Source organism: Mustela nigripes, chromosome 5 (genome assembly GCF_022355385.1).
Source record: "Mustela nigripes isolate SB6536 chromosome 5, MUSNIG.SB6536, whole genome shotgun sequence".
Classification (NCBI taxonomy): Eukaryota; Metazoa; Chordata; class Mammalia; order Carnivora; family Mustelidae; genus Mustela; species Mustela nigripes.
In genome coordinates this window covers 93,400,509-93,426,563 of record NC_081561.1, presented here as the reverse complement: position 1 = coordinate 93,426,563, position 26,055 = coordinate 93,400,509, and the positions used below count along the sequence as shown (strand labels likewise).

The 26,055-nt window shown below is 33.8% G+C and overlaps 1 protein-coding gene across 5 annotated transcripts in view; it reads left to right on the top strand.

Annotated features, from left to right (window-relative positions):
- The window catches only part of SHPRH (SNF2 histone linker PHD RING helicase), an 87,584-nt gene that overhangs the window by 29,195 nt on the left and 32,334 nt on the right, over positions 1–26,055 (top strand). For all 5 annotated transcript variants that reach the window (XM_059400890.1, XM_059400891.1, XM_059400892.1 and 2 more), the window contains exons 12-23: positions 1,708–1,871; positions 1,977–2,233; positions 3,386–3,507; positions 10,655–10,743; positions 12,339–12,431; positions 14,319–14,426; positions 15,383–15,525; positions 18,827–19,000; positions 19,314–19,376; positions 20,951–21,176; positions 22,924–23,067; positions 24,464–24,565. In XM_059400890.1, coding sequence (XP_059256873.1) covers positions 1,708–1,871; positions 1,977–2,233; positions 3,386–3,507; positions 10,655–10,743; positions 12,339–12,431; positions 14,319–14,426; positions 15,383–15,525; positions 18,827–19,000; positions 19,314–19,376; positions 20,951–21,176; positions 22,924–23,067; positions 24,464–24,565 — 1,685 coding nt within the window. The remainder of the gene's footprint in view (positions 1–1,707; positions 1,872–1,976; positions 2,234–3,385; positions 3,508–10,654; positions 10,744–12,338; positions 12,432–14,318; positions 14,427–15,382; positions 15,526–18,826; positions 19,001–19,313; positions 19,377–20,950; positions 21,177–22,923; positions 23,068–24,463; positions 24,566–26,055) is intronic.

The following is a 26,055-nucleotide window of genomic DNA, read 5'->3' as shown; positions in this document are numbered from 1 at the left end:
TGGTTCTGTGACATCACATAATAGAGATACAGAAGGAAATGACGGCTGAGCCAGGATCTGAAATATTGATATGAGCTAGGTAAAGAGGGAGGGAAGAATTCTCTTTTGTAAAGGAAATAAAGTATAAAGATAATCAGGCAGGAGGAGAACAGAAGGAATCAGTGTGGCTATAATAAAAGAGCTAGGGAAAACACAGTAGGTTGAGAGACTATATAGTTGAATATAGACCAGACCACAGAGGATTCTATAGGCCATGATAAAGAACTTTAATTTCTTAGTGAAAAGTAGAAGCTATTGAAAGGATTTAAACAGAGTGAGTGGTTGGGGATCATCTCAAGTTGGCTACAGTAGGTAATCTGGATAAGTGATGCTGACACCTGATTTGAAGTAGGACTGTCCTGAAGAAATGGAAAAGTGGATAAGAAAAAAGTAAGGCTTAGCAGTGATCAGGAGATGCCAAGATTTCCGACTTGTATCCATGGACAGTAACATTATTTACAATAGCACTAGAAGAGAAGCATGTTTGGGCAAAGAGATTACGAATTTGGTTTTGGCAGATTTTGTCATCTTTAGGACCTCGAAGAGCAACTAGATTGATTTTAAGAGAAATGTATATAATATATCCGTTGATATCTGCATATAGGCATTGTGTCTTTCAGATGTTAACTGTCAGAAATCATCAGAGTAACTTAATTCAACCTAAATATTTGTTGGGCATATTCAGAATATGGGTAAAAACAATTTTCATGATTTCTAAAGAGTATAGCCCAATGTGAACATCTTCAACAATAAAGAAAAATAGCAAGAAAATTACACTCATCCATAATCTTCATTTGAAGATACATCCACTATTCCATATAAATATATAAAGGTTTATATATTTATCCTCATACTACAATGCATCATTTTGTATTCTTTTTTTCATTGTATCTTAAGCAGTTTTCCATGTTTTAAAAATTCATCATAAATGTGAAAACTGTGTAGGGTATGTTAAGTGAGCAGAAAATAGTATATAAAATTGAGTGTGCCCAATCGTGAAATACATAAGTACCATGCAGTAAATCTAACAAACACAGGACATACTGGATCAGAAAAAGAAAACTTTTGTGTTATGGAGAATACTATGTAATTTCTTTCATCATTCATTATTTATCATTTAATCATCCCTTTATTGGAGTCATTTTTATTTTGTTTGTTGTTGCTATGAATATCATCATTTGGGTTAATCTTGTCTCTATTTTTTAATCATTGTTTTAGTCTTATTTTTCCAAAGTAGAATCATTAGACCAAAAAGTATAATGAATTATCACCTATGTCATTCAAACTTATTTTCAAATCCAGCAAGTCTTACATCTAGTAGTTTCAGTGTCTGACTCTTTTTATGTATCTCTTGATCAGGTTCACACTAATGAGTCATTTGCTAGTTTTACTTCTGATGGAAATTCTGGTCTTTTGAATTAAGTAGAAGGTTTATGTAATGGTTTCACATTTTAGCTCCTAGCACAAAATCTAGAGCAAAATAAATACCCAGAAATGTAAGTCAAAGTAGAGTTAACTTCCAGATTCAAGAGTCTATACAATCCATATTTTAGTTTGTGGGAAATACCATGTAATGTATAATGTCTGTGAAAGTGGTTATTCAGAATAGTAATGAGGAAATATAGAAACAGTTATTCTTAATATGCTCTTTTCTTATTTTGTTCTCAGATCTTTTTGGGTTGGTGGTCTTTCTTGGTATTGAACCTTACTGTGTCAAACACTGGTGGGTTCGACTTCTTTATCGCCCTTACTGCAAGAAGAATCCTCAGCTCCTCTACAGCTTTATTGCCGAGATACTCTGGAGGTCTGCAAAGAAAGATGTGATTGACCAAGTGAGTAGGATAAGTTTTTACTGATTAAGGACATTACAAGAGAAGACAAGAGTTGGGATGGAAGTTAAATTTTCAGGTGAAATCATTTTTTTCCTCTCCCGACAGATCCAGATACCTCCTCAGACAGAAGAAATCCACTGGCTTCACTTTTCTCCAGTGGAAAGGCATTTCTATCACCGTCAGCATGAAGTATGCTGCCAGGATGCTGTAGTAAAACTCAGGAAGATTTCTGACTGGGCACTGAAGCTCAGCAGCCTAGACCGAAGGACGGTTACCTCTATCCTATATCCACTGCTGAGGCTCAGGCAGGCCTGCTGCCACCCACAGGCGGTTCGTGGGGAATTCTTGCCACTCCAAAAAAGGTTTTATTACCGTTTCCTTATACTGCAATTGATAATGTAGTAGTGATAGACAGGAAGCTATTAGCTACCTAGCCCACAGTTTCATTCAGGGGTGTTTTAACAGACTTGTCAGTTATTTTTAGTAATGTGGTTTCTCTTTGGTGTGGAACTCCATTTATGAAAGAGTCACGTTACCACACTTAGTTTCATGGTTTTAAACGTTTCTTTTAATGTTAGAACTATTTTGGGATTTTGTTGTTTTGTTCTAGTTTTTTTGTTTGTTTTGTTTTGTTATACTTCAGATATGACTGATACTTTTGTTCTTATTATATCTTTTGGTTCCCACATCAGGGAATTAGATGAGTTAGAGTACCATTACATATTTTATTTGTAATTGTGCTAAGTCTTTCTGTTTGATTATTTCATCCTAATAAGGCATTTATGTTCACTGTAGTTTATTATGCCAGAAAGTTTTCCTTCATCAGACTGTGTGACTCAGCAACTGGCCTTTTTTTTTTAGCACCTGGTATTAAAAGGATGAGGTATTATTAAGAAATATGAAAAGGAATTTTTTTTTTGTCTTTGCCCTTAGGCAGTTGGTAGGCAAATAAAGGAGATGACAAAGATTATAAATTTCTATAATGTAAGGCAAATAAGCATATTTTATAAGAGATACATATAAATGGCTACAGACAGAATGTGGAAATAATTGCTGTTGTTCATGTTAGACATCATTTTGGTGGAAATGGCATTTGATCTGATCCTTGAAAAGTATTTCTTATTTTATGGATAAAAAGAAATTCAGGCCCATGGAGATTAATTAAATCATAATACTAGGGATTTACACTTAATCTTACCTTCTGACACCCATACTCTTTCAATTATATCATGTTGTAGTTCATATATTAGGAAAATTTTGTAGTTCCCTTCTCCATTGACTAAACGGGGAAAAAGGGAAAAAGGAAAGAATGACGGTATCAGATAGAATGCTTGCTAAAATAGTAAGAAGTAATTGAGTTAAAAAAAAGTGATAGTGGTAAAAATGGAGGTTAAGAGAAAGATCTGAGGATAGACACCGACTGTTTAAGAGTCAGATACTCTTGATCTTATGTGATGAAATACACTAATCTAGGATTTTCTTTTCAGTTCTGAAAAATCTGCCTTTTCTTTTAGCACTATGACAATGGAAGAGCTGCTGACATCTCTGCAGAAGAAATGTGGAACTGAATGTGAAGAAGCACATCGGCAGCTAGTTTGTGCTCTCAATGGCTTAGCAGGCATCCACATCATTAAAGGTAGAAGGTGATTGCTTTGTTATCTCTGATTCTTATAAATACTTAATGAGACAGATTAGTTATAGTAGAAATCAAAATCCCCCGAAGAAAGACAGTCTCACACACTACTGATCTTAATTTAGGTAGGTTTAAACATATGGAAAGTACTTATGCTGAACATTTGAAAAACTTTCAAAGTTTACATATGCTTTCACCAAACATTTCCACTTTAGAAGTTTGTTGTTGTTATTGATTAGGGAAAGTAGGTTTTGAACAAAATTTGGCAATAAATTATTAACCTTAGTCAGTAGTAGTGAACAACTGAAATCAAGCAAAATATTTAGAAATAGAAGAATGGTTAAATTTTGGCACATTCAGGGCATCTTAGTCATCGATTTACAAAATAATGTTTGTAAATTCATCTTTCAGTGCATAGTAGAGTGTTATGTACCAGTTACGATCTTGTAATAATACAGTAAAGCCAAGTAAGGTCTTTGATCTCATGGAGCTTAAATTCTTAACAAGGAGAAATAGATATACAATGTGTATGGTTATAGTTACACTTTTACTGTTATGCACACAATTAAGCACATTAAAAGGGAATCTTTCGTGGAAAAATGTTTAATTGGTGTTTCTCATCTCTCAGGGATTACCATTTTTTATTGCCTAATGTCTAGTGACAGTCTGTTGTTTCATATATTTTGCATGTTATTTTACTTGTTTCAGAAAGGAGGGTAAATTCATATTCCCTGTTATTTTGTAATGGCCAAAGCAGAAGATACTTAACTAGCTCTTTTAATGAGCACCATTTAGTAAAACCCTTGCCACATAAATAGAATCATTAAGCTGTATTTTATAGCCTCAAGAGAAAAAAATATTAAACATGTTGGGTAGAGACATTGAAACATTATTTTAGACTTCTAAAGATGTGCATTTCAGTATTTGATTAAAAAATACACTTAATAATAGGTTAGACACACTAGAGAAAAAAAATCATAAAAATTAAAGAATAAAGTAGCAATAGAAGCCATTCAACATGAAAAACAGGATAAAGACTGAAAAATTTGAAAAGACCACAGTAAGAGTGTAGATAACTTCAAGTAATGTAATATAAATGTACTAAAGTCTCTGAAGAAAAATACATGAAGAAATATAAAGTTATGTTATGAAAATGAATATTACATACAAAGTTATAACATGAAAATGTAAAGTATAGAACAATAACAGCACAATATCTGGGAGGAGAACACACAGGTATGTAATGTTGTAAAGTTTTTACACTATATATGAAGTGGTGTAATTCATGACAGTAGACTGACAAATCAAAGATACATGCTATATAAATAACCTAAAGCAACTACTGAAAACACAACAAAAAATTAGAGGTAATAATCTAAAAGATGAGTTAAAAAGTAATAATGAAAAATCTTAAAACAGTAAAACATAGAACAGCTGAGACAAATATAAAACAAACAGCAAGACAGTAGATTTAAACTCATATCAGTGGGTACTGTGGGAACATGTTCACATAGTAGATTTAAACCCATATCAGCATATCAGTGTTCCCATTAGATGCAGTGGTCTAAATGCCCCTTTAGGCAGAGATTTTCAGAATGGATTTTAAAAAACAATGTCTGATAATACATTATTCACAAGAAACCTCTTTTTATTTAAAGATGCAAGTGTAAACGGATAAAAAAAAAGATATGCCATATTTACACCAATCAAAAGAAAGCTGGAGTGACTGTATTACCACCAGGCAAGAATACTCCAAAGACACAGTGTTATTCTATCACTGGAAAATAATCCTAAATGTTTATGTACCTAAAACCAAGGCTTCAAAATAAAACATGAACTGATAAAACTACAGTGAGAAATAGGCAGAACTATAGTTATAGTCAGAGATTTCAACATCCTTCTTCCAATTATTGACAGTAAGAAGACAAAATAGAGGCATGGAAAACTCAACACTAACAACCAATTAACATAGTCAACAGTTAAAATACACTTTACCCCACCAAATAATACGTATTCTTTTCAAGTGCACATGGAGTGTTTACCAAGACGAAGCATGTTCTGGGCTATAAACCAATTCAGAAAATTTAAAAGGATGCAAGTCTTAAATACATTCTCTGACTACACTAGATTTAAATTGGACGTCAAAGAAAGAAAATGATGTCAAACTGTAAAGTCCCCAAATATTTTGAAACTAATTAAAATAATTCTGAACAACCTTTGGCTTAACGAACAAATCAAAAGGGAAACTGACAAGTGTTTTGAAGTGAAGTAAAATGAAAACATAACATTGAGAATTGTAGAGTCTTGATCAGTAATTAAAAGGGAAACTGAACACCAACTTGGAAAAAAGTTGTAAATCATTGGCATCAGCTTATACCTTAAGAAACTAAAAAAAGAAATACCAAGTCAGCAAAAGATGGAATATAATAAAGATAATGCAGAAATCAATTAAGAGGAAAACAAAACCAGTAGAGAGAAAGGATGAAATCAAAAACTGATTCTTTGCGAAGATCAGTGGTTATAAACCTTTAGTCGAACTGTTTAGGGAAGAAGAAATGACACAAATTACTGTTATCAAGAATCAGTAATGAGAGAGGTGACATCGTTACAGAGTGTACAGATATTTAAAAGATTATAAAAGAATTTTATGAACAACTGTATGGCAGAAAAATGACAACTTATGTAAACAAATACTTAAGAAGTACAAACTACCAAAGCTTACTCAGCAAGGCAAACCACCAAAACTGACTGGAAATAGATAACCTGCGTAGCACTGTATCTATTCAAGCCATTAATTTTATTGCTAAAAAACTTAACCACAAAGAAAATTCTAGGCCCAGATGATTTCCTTGGTGAATTTTATCAAACATTTAGGGAAGAAATATCAAATCTGTATAAACTCTTCCAGAAAATTAAAAAGGAAAGAATAATTTCCAGCTTATCTTGAGGTATCATCCTGATTATGAAACCATAGACCAGTATCACTCAGAAACATAGATGCAAAATTTTAAAAAAATTTTAACAAAATGAATCCAATAATATATAAAAATAATTATGTTATGACCAAGTGGAATTTATTCTGGGAATGCAGGGTTGACTTAATATTCAAAAATTAATTAATATGAGGGCACCTGGGTGGCTCAGTGGGTTAAGCCTCTGCCTTCGGCTCAAGTCATGATCTCAGGGTCCTGGGATCTAGTTCCGCATCAGGCTCTCTGCTTCGCGAGGAGCCTGCTTCCTCCTCTCCCTCTGCCTACTTGTGATCTCTCTCTCTCTCTGCCAAATAAATAAATAAATAAAATCTTTTTAAAAAAATTAATTAATATGATTCACCAAATTAACAACTAAGAAGGAAAAACCTTGCAAACATCTCAATAAATGTAGGAAAAGTACTTGACTAAAGTCAGTATCTATTCCTGATTAAAAACTTTTCAGCAATCTGGCAGCAGTCTTTTCTTTCTTTTCAGAAAGAAAACTTACTCACTTTGATAAAAGACATCTATAAAAAATTTACAGCCAATGCTATACTTAATGGTTGAAAACTGAATGTTTTTCTAAGATCATGAACAATGAAGAATGTCCCATCACCACTTCTCTTCAATATTGTATCTGAATTCTCTCCAGTGCTGTTAAAACAAAAGAAATAAAAGTTACCGGTTTAAATAGGAAAAAAAGTAAAACTGTCTTTATTTACTACAATATGATTGTCCATGTAGGAAAACGACTAAAACTAGTAAGTGAGTTCTGAAAAGTTACATCATACAAGAAGAGTATATAAAAATTTATTTTGGGGCACCTGGGTGGCTCACTGGGTTAAGCCACTGCCTTCAGCTTAGATCATGATCTCAGGGGCCTGGAGTCAAGCCCCGCATCAGGCTCCCTGCTCGTCAGGAAGCCTGCTTCTCCCTCTCACATCCCCCTGCTTGTGTTCCCTCTCTTGCTGTGTGTCTCTGTCAAATAAATAAATAACATCTTTTAAAAAAATTATTTTACTCCTATATGCTAGAAATGAACAGTTAGAAATTATGACAGTGCCATTCATAGTAGTATCAAAACAAAATAAATACTTAAGCATCAGCTTGAAAAGAGATGTGTAAGATGTTTATAGTATTCACAGAAACATTGAAAATTACAAACATTGCTGAGGAAAATTTAAAGAACACCTACTTAATACCATGTTCATGGATCAGAAAACTCATTACTGTTAGTTAACATGCTGATTCATCCTAAATTGATGCATAGTTAATGCAATCAGAATTTTCCAATCAAAATTTCATCAGGCTATTTATAGCAGTTGACAGGCTGATTCTGAAATTCACCTAGAATAGGCAAAACAACTTCGGAAAAGCATAAAACAATTGGAAGATTTACACTACCTGAACCAAAATTTATTTTAAAGCTGCAATAATCAGGGCAGTGTGACCTAGGCATAAAGATAAGCGAGTAGACCAATGGACCAGAACAGAGTCCAGAAAACTTACTATTTTATGTTCATTTGATTTTTTGGCAAAGATACAAAAGTATTTCAGTGAAGCAAAGTCAGTATTTTCAGTAAATGGTGCTAGAACAATTAGATACCTTTATTCAAAAAAAAAACTTCAGTGTTGCACCATATAGAAAGTTCATAATACAGAGGATAGTCAACCAAAATTAAAACCTAAAACTAGGGGCGCCTGGGTGGCTCAGTGGGTTAAGCCGCTGCCTTCAGCTCAGGTCATGATCTCAGGGTCCTGGGATCGAGTCCCGCATCGGGCTCTCTGCTCAGCGGGGAGCCTGCTTCCTCCTCTCTCTCTCTCTCTGCCTACTTGGGATCTCTGTCTGTCAAATAAATAAATAAAAATCTTAAAAAAAAAAAAATTAAAAAAAAAATAAAACCTAAAACTATAAAACTTAGAGAAAGACACAAGGATTAAAAAAAAATAAAATTGTGATTAAGGATTAGGTAGAGATTTAGAGATGACACCAAAAGCACAGTCCATAAAAAACTGATACATTTCACTTCATCAAAATAATAACCTCTTAGGGCACCTAGATGGCTCAGTGAATTAAGCCTTTACCTTCAGTTCAGGTCATGATCTCAGGGTCCTGGGATCGAGGCCCACATTGGGCTCTCTGCTCAACAGGGAGTCTGCTTCCCCCCCACCTCTGCCTGCCTCTCTGCCTCTCTCTCTCTGTCAAATAAATAAATAAAATCTTTAAAAAATTAATAACCTCTACTTCTCAAAAGGCATTCTTAAGAAAATAAAAAGATAAGGCATTGAATAGAGAAGATATTTGCAAATCACAAGACTGAGAAAGGATTTGTATTCAGAATATGAAAAGAACTATTAAAAACCAATGATAAGACAACAACACAAGGAAAATAGGCAAAATGTTTGGACAGATTTCAGTCAATATATAGAGATGCCAAAAAGCATGTGAAAATACCATCATTAGTCATTAAGTATAGGCAAACCACATGAACATCCCTATATATGCCTTTATTGAAATGGCTTAAACAGATAAAATGTTGTCAAGGATGTAGAAACAAGTGGATTCTCATTCATACACTGATATCGAGAGTATGAAATTGTATAGCCATCTTTCTATTACTTCATTTACTCATTAGCTTCATTTCCATGACCTCAGCTTACTTTTATAATAAACTGCAATGAGCTCAGTGCCTCTGTCTTTATTTTAGAATTGCTCATTCTTTGCAGAAATTTATTCTAATTTTTCTGATAACTTTTCTGGCTGAACTAAACTTATGTTTTTGCAACTTTAATGAATCATTGAATACCCTGTTCAACAGAGTCTATTGTTACTCATCTATTACTGCATTTTTAATAAGATTGCATAGTTTTATAGCTTTGATGCCATAATGACTTTGGGACCATTCTTATACACAATGAGGAAATTACTAATGTAAATATGCCTTTTTATAAAATCTACCTTTAAAATCTTTAATAGCTTTGGTTTAGATAATTTGATTTTAGTCTCTCTAACACGAAGTAGAATATAGTTCTTAAAATCATGTAAATATTTCATAATGCTGAAGTAATGTACAGTTTTAAGCATTTTATAACTTCGTGTATACAAATGCTTCTTTATATCTACACTTTTCACAAAATTTATGTATTTAGTATTAGGCTGTTGGAACTAGAAAGGCATTTTTTGATTAATTCCAATTCTTTTGACCGCACAAAGATTTATTAATCCACCACTCTGTTTGAGTTGCCATGGAGAGAATTTACCAATTTTCCTGTAATTTACCTGATAAAACTTTAAAGAAATTAGTTGCCCAGAGAAATTTGTGGGTTTTGACTTCTAAAAGAAATGTAAAATAAACTGCAAACTCAAGGGATTTGTTTGTATTATATACAAACATATGTATGATATATAATGTATGTTCTAAGGTCCTCACTGATTATGGTTTTAAAAACATAGTATTATTCCAACTTGGTACAATGTGTTTTCTGCACGTATTTTTTCGAGAAAATTTGCTTGGTACGTATCAAATTCAGTACTATTTATTTACTTGGAAATGTTAGTGCCATCAAGTGGCAAAGAATGGGTATTTCTAAATTTGGCTTAAGCTTATAAACTTAATGAATATGCCTATTTTTATGTGTTTCCCAGAAGGCATGTATTTTTTAAGTAAAAATTTAAAAAAAGATATAGTGAATAGTTCAAATTCAACTGTTTATATTATAGCTTAGTCATTTTACCATCTTTTAGAAGTGTGGTAGTTATGAAAAGAGAATATTATTTATCTGAGAATTATGTGCAGGTTGATCATAGTGTTTTGAATATTTATTTATAAAGTTCTTAATTTCAAGCATCAAAATGACCACTAATTGGCTCCCTTTAACATCAGTAAGAGGAAAGTCATCTAAAAAGAGTTTATTCAGTTTGTTTTTCAGTATAATATTAAAGCATAAGTATATCTGATTTGTGTTCTATGCTATGGAATTAGCAAATGGAGTTAATCATCAGCTTTTTTACTGGTGCAGTCATATTAATACAAGTCAAATTCCTTTTCTTTTAAAAAGAGTGGGGTATAATCATTGTTATATTTTACAGTAGACATTTCTAGGTAATAGATTACTAGATCTCATTGGGAGCTAAATATATGGCTTTCTTTTGCTTTAAATACATTTTAATTCTTCAGGTGAGTATGCCTTGGCAGCAGAGCTCTACAGAGAAGTGTTGCGTTCATCTGAGGAACACAAAGGAAAACTCAAAACGGATTCACTTCAGGTAAGTGATCACTAAACAATTTCAAGTATATAGTCTATTTATTTTTTACAAAATAATTTTTCATGATGATCTTTTCATTTAATTTTTGGAAGTCTCTTAGGAAAATCTGGGTATTTGAATTATAACATTTATTTTAAGTACTGAATCTCTTCTCTTTCTTAGTCCTGTCCAGTGGATCATATACACAAGGCTCTGTAGCTAAATGGTAAATAAGGACCACTTTTATTAATCTTCCTAAGTTTAGGCTTGAGTCCTTAATGGAACTTCTTTATCATACACAATCAAGACCTTGGGACCCACATGTTCACATGTGCCTCAGCGAGTATTAGTAGGAGTGTTTGGGGGAAAGAGAAGAAAATTAAATACAAGCCTACTTACATTCTGTATGGGTGAGGATTACAGAAGTCAGGTCTTCAGTCTTAAGCAAATGTGTTTGCCTCGTGGAAGAAAGCAGAAATAGAAATGTAATAGGCTCCTGAAAAAAAGAAGCAGAAGTAGAAAAGTGGGCAAGAAGACAGCTGAGTCCAGTATGCCTGAGTCCAGAAGTGAAGAGTAAGCAGTCAGCCTGTTTCTTCCTTTGGGTTTTAATAATCCTGTATACTGTAAACCATGGCCCACTGAATGTTTTGGTTCTGTTCAGTCAGATTAGCCACTCTGTTGGTTTTTTGGGGGGATAAAATAATAAGGGGATAGAAAGAGACAGGTGTTCTCCCCAGTGTGTTGCACCACCGTGTTCAGGAAGCAACAGAAGTCCTCTTCCACAAGCACACTTGGAGAAGAGGAGCAGAGTTTCTACTACTTTGTTTCCATAGTGTCATTTACAGGTTCATTGAAATCCATAGCCAGTTAACCTTTATAGTCTCAAACCACTAGCAGCAAATCTGATCTTACCAGAACTCTCTTCCTGATTATCCTTTAGCCCTTAGCTGTCTTCCCAGGTAAAGAGTCAAGTTAACAGGTGGAAATTACTTATTTCTCCTCACAGCCCTTGACTCCAGAGGGAGCCTCTTAATCAGCTACAGACTAAATATCATAGTGAGAAGCCTGGCTTATACCAAATAGATGCAGTTATCTCTTTTTTCCTATATCATCTTTACCTCTAGCTTCTCCCCTTTTCAGCCATTAAGTTCAACAGATCCAGGTCATATTTTATTGTCCTTATTTTTATCATAATTGCTAGGTTTATGCAGACTCATTTCCCAGGAGAGGAATCAATCTAGTCTGGGCAGTCTTTCTACTTTAGTAGACTTACCTAGCATAATCATAGTTCCCTATATAGACAATAGCACATATACTAGAAGAAATACACCTATATTACATATTCAGCTAAATGCATAGACATATTTCATAATATTTTTTAAGACAGTGTATTTTAATTGAAGATAGTTTATGCCATCATGAATTAAGACCTTTACTGTGAAACTGGTTTTGGTTTTCTCTGAGGAGGTTGGTGCTCAGATTGTGTTAGAGGAAAAGTTTTCAATGACCTGATCTTGTCATGGTGTTAGTATTCTCTATGCCATATTAATAGTAGATTCTTCCTTTAGAATCCACTGCATTGGCTCTCAAAATTACTGCCTTTTGTGTGTTTGTAGAGACTTCATGCTACCCATAACTTGATGGAACTGTTGGTAGCCAAACACCCAGGAATACCTCCTACCTTACGAGATGGCAGACTTGAGGAAGAGGTAATTGTTTTTTTATTCTGTCTGTAAAGGATTTGTTTTGTTTTTGTTTTTGTTTTTTTCAGATTTTTGTCCTCCATATCGTTAATATTTCCTAGGGCATTCAACATCTAAATGAAAGTAATTGTATGTTTTCCTGCTGCTTTTATTTTCCAAATTTTGCTTTGGTGATTTTGGATAGGAGAGAATTGCAGTACTCCATGTTATTTTGCTTCTCTTGTGATCTACTTGAAATTACATGGTAACTGTTTTTATAGATATGGCTGTTGGTAGCCAGCAGCACATAGAAAACAAAAGGAAGGAACACATAGAAAAAGAAAGAAAGAAAGAACTTATTGATCTCATCAAAAGATGTGGTTTAGTAAAAATAAAACATTTTGTGCTTCCTCCACCTTTTTATGTATTGCTGAAATAAACTTGGTGTGTTGGTGGTATTTCTTAGGTCCTCTCAAAGAAGTTCGTCCTGCAGTGAGTCTTTCCTCATTGGAAAGGATGGTGTAAATCATTTCACTGTAATTAGTTAATGAGCATATTGTGGTAATTCCCCCATGGATTTTTGCCTTTTTAAAAGTTAGAGATGATGAAACTAAAATCAAGAGAATAATAGATATGTTTGAAGTGAATTTAACCTGTAAGTGGGACCTTTTTTATTTTAATTAAGATACAAAGTGAGATTGTGTAAGTATGTACAGCCCTTTCTTAATGTTAGATGACAGTCTAAGTATTGGAGGGGTTTTTTAACATTTTTTTAAAAGATTTGATTTATTTATTTGACAGAGACACAGTGAGAGAGAGAACACAAACGGGGGGAGTGGGAAAGGGAGAAGCAGGCTTCCCACTGAGCGGGGAGCCTGACGTGGAGCTCTATCCCAGGACCCTGGCATCATGACCTGAGCCGAAGGCAGATGCCCCTAAGTATTGGAGATTTTTAAGTGAACTCTCATTCCCATGGCAGGCATCTAATCTTACATAAAATCAGTCACTTGTTTAAATACCTTCAGCGACAGGAAATTCTGGGAGACTGTCCAGTCTATTAGTAGATAGCTCTAATGACCAAATAATTATAGCCAAGGAATTTTAATGAAAATTAATTGGAAGGTTGTGACAGGAAAAGGAAAAATGCATCATGGGAGAAGGGAAAGAAAAAATGTGTCACACTGGGTGGATAGATTTCCAAAGAGGACCATGTTATCATTTTTGTCTCCCAAAGAATATGAAATCACAGATCCAAGAAATCATCTATTTCAGCCACCACATTTGCAAATACAGTAACAGAAGCCTAGAGAAGTAAAATGGCTAGTCCAAAGCGATGTAGCTATTCCGTTGAACCTCATGAAATTGCAATTTTTTGTAAGTCCAAAGGTCTAGAGTTGGCAATTTCATGTGGGTCAACCCACCTCTAAGTGGAAGGGTTAGAATTTTTTGTTCAGGAGCCTTTCTGGTTTTCCTCCCACTATCCCATGTCCACAACACCTATGTTACTATATACTCTCAACTATTATTTCCAAACTGAAGTAATTCCAAATAGTTGTAATACCTAAGTAAGACAAATTCTAAAAGATGCTTTGCCTCCTGCTTTGAAATACTGATATTCTTCCTATCCCCCCCCCTTTTTTTAAATTAAAAAATTAGATAGAAATTTAGGAAGCAGACCCTTGGGATTTCTTAAATTTGTTACTTAACAAGTAAATGTGGTCTCTTTAATATCTGTCTTGGGAATTTCCAGCTTGGCTCTCATGTTCTTGACAGTATCCTTATGGAACTCTGTGCTTAAACTGTGTTAAGTAGCTTTGCCTATCTAAAATATACCACGTTATTCTTACAGCATTATAGTGAATTATGTTCTAGACCTAGAATGAAAGTTGACATCTCTGTCCTTTTTCACCACAGGCCAAACAGCTGCGAGAGCATTATATGAGCAAGTGTAACACAGAAGTGGCTGAAGCCCAGCAGGCTCTGCAGCCCGTGCAGCAGACCATACGGGAGCTCCAGAGGAAGGTAGACCCCCAGAACGACTTTTCATACCTGTCTGTCTCCATATAGCATCTTGGATTTTGTCTTGGTTTGGAGGAGAACTTGAACTTTCTTACTCATCTTGGAATTCATAGCACCTACAAGGGTGCCTGTCCAGTAATAAAAAATGTATGTGCTGTTCACAGCATTTGTTAACTGAATGAACAGATGTATAGATAAATCACCTATTTTTTTTCTAAGCTATGATGGGTTTTCTCTAATCTTGTGTAGACAATAAGTTGTCTTTTGAAGAAAGTAAAGACTTCTGTAACCTCCTTTTGATCTTAGATATGTATGTTTCCAAAATATTTTCTTTAAAGATATTAGAACATTAGAAACATGGTATTTTTCTTATGGGGTACGTGCTTTTTGTCATTTCTAAAATTTCACTTTTATGAAATCAGTAGCAAGCCTAAAGAGGAAGCTACCATAGAACACACGGCCTTTTTTATTTTAACCAATTACTCCACACTTTATTCAACGCAATTCATTATTTAGTATTCAGGTATATAATTTTGCTAGTAATCGTAGAGTATTATTGAGTAGAATCTAGTCCAATTAGTTGAAGATTAGCAGGATGTCTTTATTATGCTGAGAAAGATCTCTTCACCTTTTCAAATACAAACAGTGAATACCAAGTTTTCATTTTGGTAATTATTTTTTTAGCACAACTGTGTTACACAAATATATATACAGTAAATTCTCATTCATCCACAGTAGTCAGGCAAAAGGTATTTTCTTTAATTATGTATGCAAAACTTGTACGCACCTATTCTATATAGAGTGTGTCTCCCCCACTTGTGTCCCCCACTGTTACAATTCCCTCGAGACTAGCATTTATTGCTTCCTTTGACTTTCACAACATCTTTCCCAGTGATAGAAAAACATAGTGAGTGAGCACTGAAAAAACACGAATTGATGAGCTGTTGTCTTTTTTACAGATTTATTCTAATTCTCCTTGGTGGCTGAATGTGATCCACAGAGCAATAGAATTTGCTATTGATGAGGAACTTGTTCAGCGAGTGCGAAATGAAATAACGAGCAACTACAAGCAACAAATTGACAAGCTTTCTATGTCAGAGAAGTAAGAAAGTAGTACAAAATAGGATAACTTTATGAGTAATGACCCAAAATATTCAGATCATTGGTTGTTAAGAGGTACAGTTAACTGTCCGAATATATTGTGGTTATGAACATCTGGATTTTACATATTGTAAAAATACATTTCAAACAAACATTAGGTATCTATAAGTCTGAAAGAAGAAAACTGTGTTTCTTCTGTGTATTAGTCATTTTTAAACAGTTCGTTTTTAGTGTTTTTTTAATCTGCTTAAAGATAAAATATTTATTTTATCTTTGTTGGATATACCAAAGCCAACTCTAAGCAAAGTTGGATATACCAAAGCCAACTCTAAGCAAAGTCTTGAAGTAGACTTTGTTTTCGGAGAAAGTTGTCCTTGAGGTAAGACATTTATGCTTCCACTGTGTAATTCACCCCCGACGAGCTAAGCATAATAGCACAACAGTGGCCCAGGTTTTATGTTGTAGAGTTACCTGCTCTTTCCCCCATCTTTTTTTCTTCTCATTAACCCTCATCATTCTTCAGGGTCTTTGTAGGTAAGTTGAATTATTGCTCTTTATTGTATAAATGGTGAATAATTCTTCCCAAAGACCAAACTTACTCTTTATAAAAAGTATCCGCAGTTATTTAACCCAAAGAACTGTCAGTCTAATGTGGGAACTTGAGGTATTGTGGCAGGACTGTTGATTCCAGGAAGGGGACAGAGAGAGAGTTTTTATTGCTTCTCAGATCACATCCCAGTATAAAGTATTGGATTAATGTTGGTTTTCAGTGAAAAATTCAGCATAAGAATATCTTTAAAATGTTTTGAAGTTTTTTATTCTTTCAAAAGACTTTCTAAATGTCTGCTAAAATCTTAAGAAGATGTGCTAGATTTTCCATGTGTCATTGCTAATTTAGATATATAGTCATCATGTTTTTCACCATACAACTTGACAGACTTCATTTCTGAGGTGTATGGAGTACAATATACTCTTGAGTGCACTTCCTTTTTCTCTGTTTAACCCGAGAGTCACCATTCCAGGATAAGTTGTCATTTTAAGTCATGATTCATTTTATCCAGTTTTAAAGCTAAATACTGATGTGTTGTGTCAGCATTGTGGAATCAGCTGATAAGAAAACCTTAAAGTTACTTTGAAGTAGTTTTTCTTAAATCACATAAAAACTACTTAAAAGTTGCAAATTCTTATATAGGAGAACATAGTCCCTAATAAAAGTCTGGGGGTCCCAGGGTTATGAAAGGACAAATAGGTAATATAAAACAAGTCGTTCATTACACATATTTTTCTTAGATACATTGGACATAAATAGAAAGTAACAAACACTTCTAAAATAAATTTTTTTTTAATGTATAACTTACCACCTAGGAGAGTTAATATTTTTTTTTTTTTTACTGCATATACATTTGAAGATCATTTTAATACTGCTACTGTGTTTTTCAATGAGATCCATATCTCAGAAGCCAAATTATTCATGTTTGCTTCTTACCAATTCTTAGGAAAAGAAAATCTTAGTTTTCCTTAGGTTAAGAGCACAGGTAGATTCCCAAGTCAGAATACCTGTGTTCATATCCCAGCTCCACCACTTAACTAGGTCTATAACCTTGGGAAAGTTAGATAAGCTCTGTGCCTTAGTTTCCTTATCTAAAAAACAATACAGTATTGTTGTGGGGATTAGTAAATTAATGTATGCAAAGTGCTTATGTACTTAGTATAGTGCCTACCAGTAACATGTAATTATGTGTTCTTTTTCCTTTAAAGGATCTGCAAGAAAGAATATTGATAAGACAGCTAAATGCTATCTATGATAATTTTTTAGCCCCTGTTGCATAATTTGCTAATAATATTGAATAATACTGATGTGAATAATATTGATTCCTAACCTAATTGTGTTTGTGTATCCCCATGCAAATTGTCTTAGAAATGACTGAGCAGCTGTTCTGTGTCTATTACATATTTTTTTAAAGATATGATCTAATTCTTACCTTCTAAAAATTAGCTTAATGAGTAGACTAACCCATGACAGTCTGAGAAATATAAGTGTATGTGTAAACACTTGAACATGACAACATACTAAAATGACTGATATTTTCAAAGAATTTTATGGACAGAAAGAAACAGATTAGTGTAAAATACTGGAAGGCTTTCAGGAAGGAGAGCAGACTCTTCTGAACGGTTTAGAAAAATGGGTGTATGACATTTTAGGAAGGAGAAGGGATATACTCTTAACTTAAAAACCCATCAAATCCCATTTGTATTTTGTATTTCCCATTTTCTAATTCCTTATTAATCTAGATTTTCTTTCTCATTTCATAAACCCATTCATGTACATCTGTACATTTCTTTCCTTGGCATATTTTACTCAGTTTATTAAAAGAGTTAAAAGAGTATTGTATTTGAGGGACATCTGGGCGTCTCAGTAGGTTAAATGTCTGCCTTCAGCCTAGGTCATGATCTCAGGCATGGCAGGGAGCCTGCTTCTCCCTCTCCCTCTACCTGCCACACAGTTCACTCCATCCCACCCCCACTTGTGCACACACTCACGGGTTCTCTCTCAGATAAATAAGTAAAACCCTAAAAAAAAAAAAAAAAAGTATTGTGTTTGGTTTTAACTCCTAGCTCTACTACATTATAGCTTTGTAGCTTTTATTTTAATTCATTAAGCTTCATCCATAACATAAGCACAGTAGTATCTGTTGAGATTATACAGGAAAAGAGCTTGGCAGAGTATCTGGCATCATATAATAAATGCTTAATAAAATGTATATACATGTAAGTAATATATATGTATTATAAAATATATGTGATATATATGTGTACACATGTATATATCACATGTCATAAATATACATATATCTATAAGCTCTTTGCAGCAAACAGTATAACTCTTGGGTATTTTTCTTCTTTCTTCTCAATTTTTCTCTTTATTTTTCATTCAGCGGTTGCCTCTCCTTATAAAGCAAAGATTTCAGAAGGGACATTTATAGTCAACAGTAAAAAAGAAACAGTATGGCAGTCTTGTTCTTTCAAAAGATACTGAGACAGAGACAGATTTTGTAGACTTTGTTTCAGTTCCTGAGGACACACTATCAAAATTTTGATATCTTTTGTAGTAAACCCAATGTTCTTATACCTTGTCTGCCAGTAGATTGAAGGTACTACTAAGATAAATTCACTAAAGTAGGCTAGGTAAAATGTTGCACAATTTCTTGAATATTTTATTTGGCAACCATTTTCTGGTTTTGAGGAAATTGACCTACTCTTCTTTTCTTTGTGTCTTGGGTGATGCTGATCATGGGAATCAGGTTCCATGACTGCAGAGGTCTTCAGTTCTTACTTACAACACAAATGGAGGAGCTAAATAAATTCCAGAAGCTAGTAAGAGAAGCTGTAAAAAACCTGGAGGGGCCTCCATCTCGTAATGTTATTGAATCTGCAACAATCTGCCACCTCCGACCAACCAGACTTCCTCTCAACTGGTAGGTAATAAGACCAGTCATGCAGTGAAATGGAGTCAGTTCCATTCAGCTAGATGTCTTCTGAAAGAAGAAACTGACTCATCTAATAAAAGTTTTTTCATTTAAATTCAAACAGAAGTGGAAGGAAATATATTATTAATCTAACTTTTAAAAAACTCTTCAAGGACCACATACTGAAAACTGTGTATTTTTTTTTTTCTTAAATGGCATGTGTGCTGTAAAGAAAAAATGAAGTGTAAAATACTAAGTCTTGTAGAAATTAGCCAATTGCTAGTTATGTTTGTAAATATTTCTCTGGTCATTTCTTTTTCAGCTGTGTCTTTTGTAAGGCTGATGAATTGTTCACAGAGTATGAATCAAAGCTGTTTTCCCACACGTGAGTTCTCTGATTAATAACCATCAGGAGAATGAAATGTTTATAAGACTTGGTGTTTTGATTTATAAGACTGTGTATTTTCCTCACAGTAACCCTCCTATGTTTTTTCTTTAATTACATGAGTTCAGTGAATTTTAGCATTTGATCATTTAACATGTTCAGTTTCACTTACACAGAAATTACCCCTGGATGCTCATGTCCTTTAGTAATATGTTAAGAAGGGACATTTTAGTGGACTTACAGACTTTCAAGTCTGACACATTTCAGATCGAATCCCTGCCCACTCTTGTGGGTAGATTGCCTCTGTAAATCTCAGTATCCTCATTCATGAAATGACAAACTAATACTTACCTCATTGAATTTTTTATGAATATTAAATTTTATAAACATATATTTTTATCCCCAGGGGTACAGGTCTGTGAATCGCCAGGTTTACACACTTCACAGCACTCACCAAAGCACATACCCTCCCCAGTGTCCATAACCCCACCCCCCTTCTCCCAACCCCCCTCCCTCCAGCAACCCTCAGTTTGTTTTGTGAGATTAAGAGTCACTTATGGTTTGTCTCCCTCCCAATCCCATCTTGTTTCATTGATTCTTCTCCTACTTGCTTAAGCCCCCATGTTGCATCACCACTTTCTCATATCAGGGAGATCATATGATAGTTGTCTTTCTCTGCTTGACTTATTTCGCTAAGCATGATACGCTCTAGTTCCATCCATGTTGTCGCAAAAGGCAAGATTTCATTTCTTTTGATGGCTGCCCTACACTGTTGGTGGGAATGCAAGCTGGTGCAACCACTCTGAAAAAAAGCATGGAGGTTCCTCAAAATGTTGAAAATAGAACTGCCCTATGACCCAGCAATTGCACTACTGGATATTTACCCTAAAGATACAAACGTAGTGATCCAAAGGGGCACGTGCACCCGAATGTTTATAGCAGCAATGTCCACAATAGCCAAACTATGGAAAGAACCTAGATGTCCATCAACAGATGAATGGATAAAGAAGATGTGGTATATATACACAATGAATATTAAATTTTAAAATGCACATAATTGCTTAGCATAGTGTGTGATACATAGTAAGAGTTCTGTAAAAGGTTAGCTTTTATTAATATACTTTCTCCAACACAAATTGGAAGTTACCATCCTGTGTCAAGCAGTGAGTGCATAATAGCTATGGTATTAGCAAAATTATTCCTGTTTTACAAACAAATTGAGAAAAGGCTAAGTTCTGATTGCCTTGAAAAAAAGAGATTGATGGTGTCCTTTGAGATTGTCCAATGTTTTTGTTTTGTTTTGCTTTTTTGCATGGGTGGTAGTGGTGCTAAGTTTGTGTTTTGTATTGTGATAATTCTCAGAGCTAGATTTTAGCATAAAAATTTATAGCCATTTTTTATTACGTCAGATTGCTGTCAAGATACTGGACAAATTTATAAGGCCTCCAGCATTTTTAGAATTGCTATGGTCTTCCAAAGACTTGTTTCTCTATTGACTCTGCCAATAGGACTTTCGCAATGCTTATTAACCCACTGACAGTAGTTCCTGTTGTTTTGTTCTTACATGTTTTCAGTGTCAAAGGCCAGACTGCAATATTTGAGGAGATGATAGAAGATGAAGAAGGGTTGGTGGATGATCGAATACCCACCACTAGCCGGGGTCTGTGGGCAGTAAGTGAGACAGAACGATCTATGAAAGCATTGCTGTCATTTGCAAAGTCACACAGATTTGATGTTGAATTCATTGATGAAGGAAGTACTTCAATGGACCTTTTTGAAGCATGGAAGAAAGAATATAAGGTACAACATTTCAATTTTTTTTTCCAACATTAAATTTTTTCTTTTCTGTATTAATTTTAATTACTACTTTTCTTTGCTCTTTTCAGAGTTTCTAAAAATCTGCTTTAGAATCTTGAGGTATCATAATTTCTGTTTCCCTAAAATGTAATAATTTTAATGAAAAATAATGCTGAACAAATAATCTACTTCTATATATTAAATTGCTAAAAAGAAGTCATTATTAAAATGAAATTGGTATGAAGCCTTTTATTTAGCTGTGAAAGTGTTTCCTTCTATTCTTAGCTTGATCTTACATTGCAATTCTGTGAAATTAGAGTTTTGTTTGTTTTTGTTGTGTTTTGTTTTGCTTTGCTTTTGCTCTGTGAATAACAACCAAACATCAATAACTTTGAAGATTAGAGAACATGGTAAATATTTCTCAACCTACAAGGCTGGAAACCATTGCAGTTAATAAAGTAGAAAGTAGCCCTTTATATTTATATTTTGATAATTTTATCATATCACAACTTTGTACTTGATTGAGATGCCAAAATTCATTAATTTTGAATTATTCTTTGTATTTGAATTTGTTATCCATTATCCTGTTTTACAGGTGAGATGGGTGAGGAAATGAAAGAACTGCTTTATTTATAATATTATAATTCCATTTATGTCTTCTTTAAAAATCTGAAGTTCTTTTAAAGCAAGATGAAAATTTCTATTCAGAAAAAGAAAATATGCTATTGGTACTATCATCTCATATGTTTGATAAATTGGGGGATAATACTTTTATAGTTGAAATCATTGATTCATAATAATTTTTTTCTTCTCACATTATTATTCTAAATGCAAATGCATGTTAACACATAATTACAGCAAGCGATTGGAAAACAGTGCTATATACAGTGTCCAGTTGCCCCTGCATTTTACCTCTGGACTTATTTTGATGATATACTATGTCTTAGAGGATTGCCTATCATGCAGTTTTCTCAGATCTCTGTGAGTTTTTTTTTTCTTTTTAACTTGCAGACGGAACTCTAATACACCAATGCAAATTAATAAGCTACTGTTACACACATCACTCAGGGTCGACCTCAGAGCATAATGTTAGTGAAAAAAGCATATCAAAGATTTTATACTGACTGATAACATTTCCATAAATTTTAGAAACATGTATAACCAAATTATTAAGAATATGTAGATTACTATGACTCAAATGAAAAGTATAGAATAAGTCCAATTCAGAGTAGTGGTTAGTCCATTGTAGGGGCTTAAAGGAAGAATGTGTGAGGAAAGAGGGATGCAGTTGATCCAGAAACAGAGACTTTCCAAGGCATTGGTATTGTTCTCTTTCTTAAATTGGATGTTGAGTACTCAGTTGTATATTTTAGTATGCTCATTATCATATATACATATTATTTTGAAAATATGAAATATTTTATAATGAAAAATATTTCTTAAAGCAGAGATTCCGCCAGGCTAATATTGACGTATAAAGATCTGTGGTCCCACCAAACTTCTTTGGGTATTCTGTTCCTAGGATTCTAAAGGTTAAATATTCTATAGTGGCCTGTGGAGGTTATTCAGTCATACAACCTCATCCTAAAAAATGGCCCAAAAATTGCTTGTGTCTTAGACACTTAGTGAAAAAAATATATATATCTTAGACCTCACTGAAGACTTTTGATCATGGCACATTTTGGTGGTTTTAACCAATTTTAATTCTGTGCATTAATTACCACTGTCTTTGTGTTTTCTGTTTTCCTAGTTGCTTCATGAGTATTGGATGGCTCTGAGGAATCGTGTATCTGCTATTGATGAACTTGCAATGGCTACAGAACGATTAAGAGTACGTCATCCTAAGGAGCCAAAGCCTAATCCACCTGTTCTTCATATCATTGAACCACATGAGGTAATTTGCAAGTAAATTAAAAAAAAGAACACAGCCTATAGATGTCACAAAAATCCAGAGTCCATAGAAGAGTCAGGACAGTGATCTCTTCCATAAGAATGGACTTAATCTCTGCTCTTAGTCTGAGCCGTATAAAAGTGTTTGGTTTTATATGTCAAAATGGACAAGAAGGAACAATGTCGTATCTAATACATGCATAGAATTCACTATTTGGGTTCATTTGTTCTCTTCAGATTGCATATTCTTGTGTTTCTGAGCACCTTCTATATGCCAGAATCTAAAGAGGATCTCAGTCAGTTTTTAGACATATCTCCTTCTTATTTCAGTTTTTTCAAAGGAAAAGTGCAAAAGAAAAGTTTTTGATTGTTCTTTGATTGTTCTTACCTTTGATTGTTCTTACCTTCCGTAAGAACAATCAAAAACTTTTCTTACCTTCCGTAAGAACAATCAAAAACTTTTCTTTTGCACTTTTCCTTTGCTACTAATGAACAGATATTGACAACTTTCTTCTAATAAATCCCTCTTTATATCCCAGGATTAAAAAAAATGACTCTCCCAACCTTTATCTCCCTTATTAAAATATAATTTCCTTTATAGTTTTATTCGTTGTATGTGGTGGGGGGTGTTTTGTTTTGTTTTCTTTAAATAAGCTGCACGGGGGCTTGAATTCATGACCCCTAGATCAAGACCTGATTTGAGATCAAGAATCTGACACTTAATAAAGACTGAGCCGCTCAAATGCCCCTATGTGTTTTAACTTTTAAGTCTTTCTCTTCCTATAAAGCTTGGAAACTACCTTAGAAAAATTTAAAAATACTCATTTTATACTATCTGAGAATTTAAAATATGAATTTATCAGTAGTTTTTTCCTCGTAACCAAATTTCTTACTTTCATAATCTTATTTTCGTAATCGTCTGTCTACTGTTTTCTACTATTTTCATCATTGTCTGTCTGCTGGGAAGGGGTATGGGTGTAGGTGTGAATGGCATGTGAAGGGAGAGTGCTCCCTGGGTTTCCTAAAATCACTTTGACCAAAGCAGCAGATCTTTTAGTTTTTCTCTATCCCATAGATACATTACTGAAAAATGGTACATAAATAGAATTCAGGTTGATTTTTAACCAATTTCAAGTGTATGCAGAAACTTCCTGTTTAAAAGAATTTTGTACTGAATTTTGTCTTCCGTAGAGCTGTGTGTGTGTGTGTGTGTTATTTCCTTTTAAAATATCTACTATCCATTTTGCAAATTCGAGTTTTCACATGTCAATGGATTTTCTAAAAATAGGACACAATAATTTAAGTGTGTCCTATTTTTATTAAACCCATTGACATGTTTAATATAACTTTATCATCTTTCTAAGAGAGAGAATAAAAAGTTTTGTTGTTTTGCTTTTTAGGTAGAACAAAATCGCATAAAACTACTAAACGATAAAGCTGTTGCTACTTCACAGCTTCAGAAAAAGCTTGGGCAGCTTCTTTACCTAACAAACTTGGAGAAGGTATTGTGTTTAAAGATGCTACTTTTTCCCATGCTGTATATCAAATAAACCTTTGTGACTCCTTCCATTTAATCTGTTAATCACATAATGATACAGGGTTTTCTTTAATCTTTTGTTTGTGTTAATTATACCAGTCAGAACACTAGTCATATCTATAGTAACTACACAGATCACAACAGGTGACCTATAGAATATTTAAGTTACACAGATTATGTAAAAGGTATGCACTCTAGAGTATAAAACAGTATAAACAGACTTTCATTCAAAGCCTTGAATAGTGGAAGTATAACCACCTTTGGGCAAAAAATGCATAATCTATATATACTTATACGTGCATTCATTAATACATAATGGATTTTTTAAAATTCGTTATTTGGAACTATAAAATGTTTGGAAGCTACTAAATCACAAAATGTAATGATAAATTATTGTAATTCAAACCACATTTTCTGAGTTGTGATCAATGTAGTTCCATCTTATTGCAAGGATAAATGGCTGTTGGCAGTACCTTACCAGAAAGAGATATAATAGATTTTTGGATAGAACAAATGAAGGAAAGCAGTAGACTAGAGTTGGTCCTGAAAATGGATACAAAATACATATAAGTGAATCAGTAAATCCCCGTGATGATAAAATGAGAAGTTGGACATTCATTATAAGTAAAATACCATGGTAGTTGAGAAGATGGTCTTGGGACCTAGGCAGTTCAGGTTTGGATCTTGACACCACTCTTTCCTACATATGGGACTTTATTCAAGTTATTTACCTCTCTTTGCCTCATCTGTAAAATAAGAATAACAACATTACCTTGTAGGGCTCTCTTGAGGACTGTATGAATTATATATGAAGTGCTAGAGCTGTTCCTGACTTACTATGCACTTTCTAGGTCTTTGCTATTAGTATCCTATTGTTACTGATATTACTGTGATGACTACTAGTATTATCCTGGCAGGAAAAAAAGATGTGGAGGAACTTTTTTTTTTTAGGACTTATTTATTTGAGAGAGAGAGAGCGAACAATCTTATGGGGAGGGGGAGGCAGAGGGAGAAGGAAAGAGAGAATCTCAAGCAGACTCCACGCTAAGTACAGAGCCCCGCCACCTCATAGCCCAATATCATAACCTGAGCTGAAATCAACAGTATGACACTTAGCTGACTGAGCCACCCTAGTGCCCCTAGATGGAGAAAACTTTTAAAATTCAGTCTCACAAAATTCTAGCATTAGAGAAGTAACGTTTGGAAAAAACTTTTTGATATTCCTCAATGTGAGTTTTTTAAATGTTAGATTTCTGTACTTTAAATGTACTTTAAATGTGAAAGTCAAAACTAAGAGATAGTTAATTGTTAGTTATAGGATACAAATTGATATCCTGTATTTGTTGAATCATTTTTTAAAAATTAAAATTCTAAGGATATATAATCTGCCTAGAAGATCAAATTCAGCTAATAATAAAAGAAAAAATATTATGAAGAATAATCATATTAAGCTGA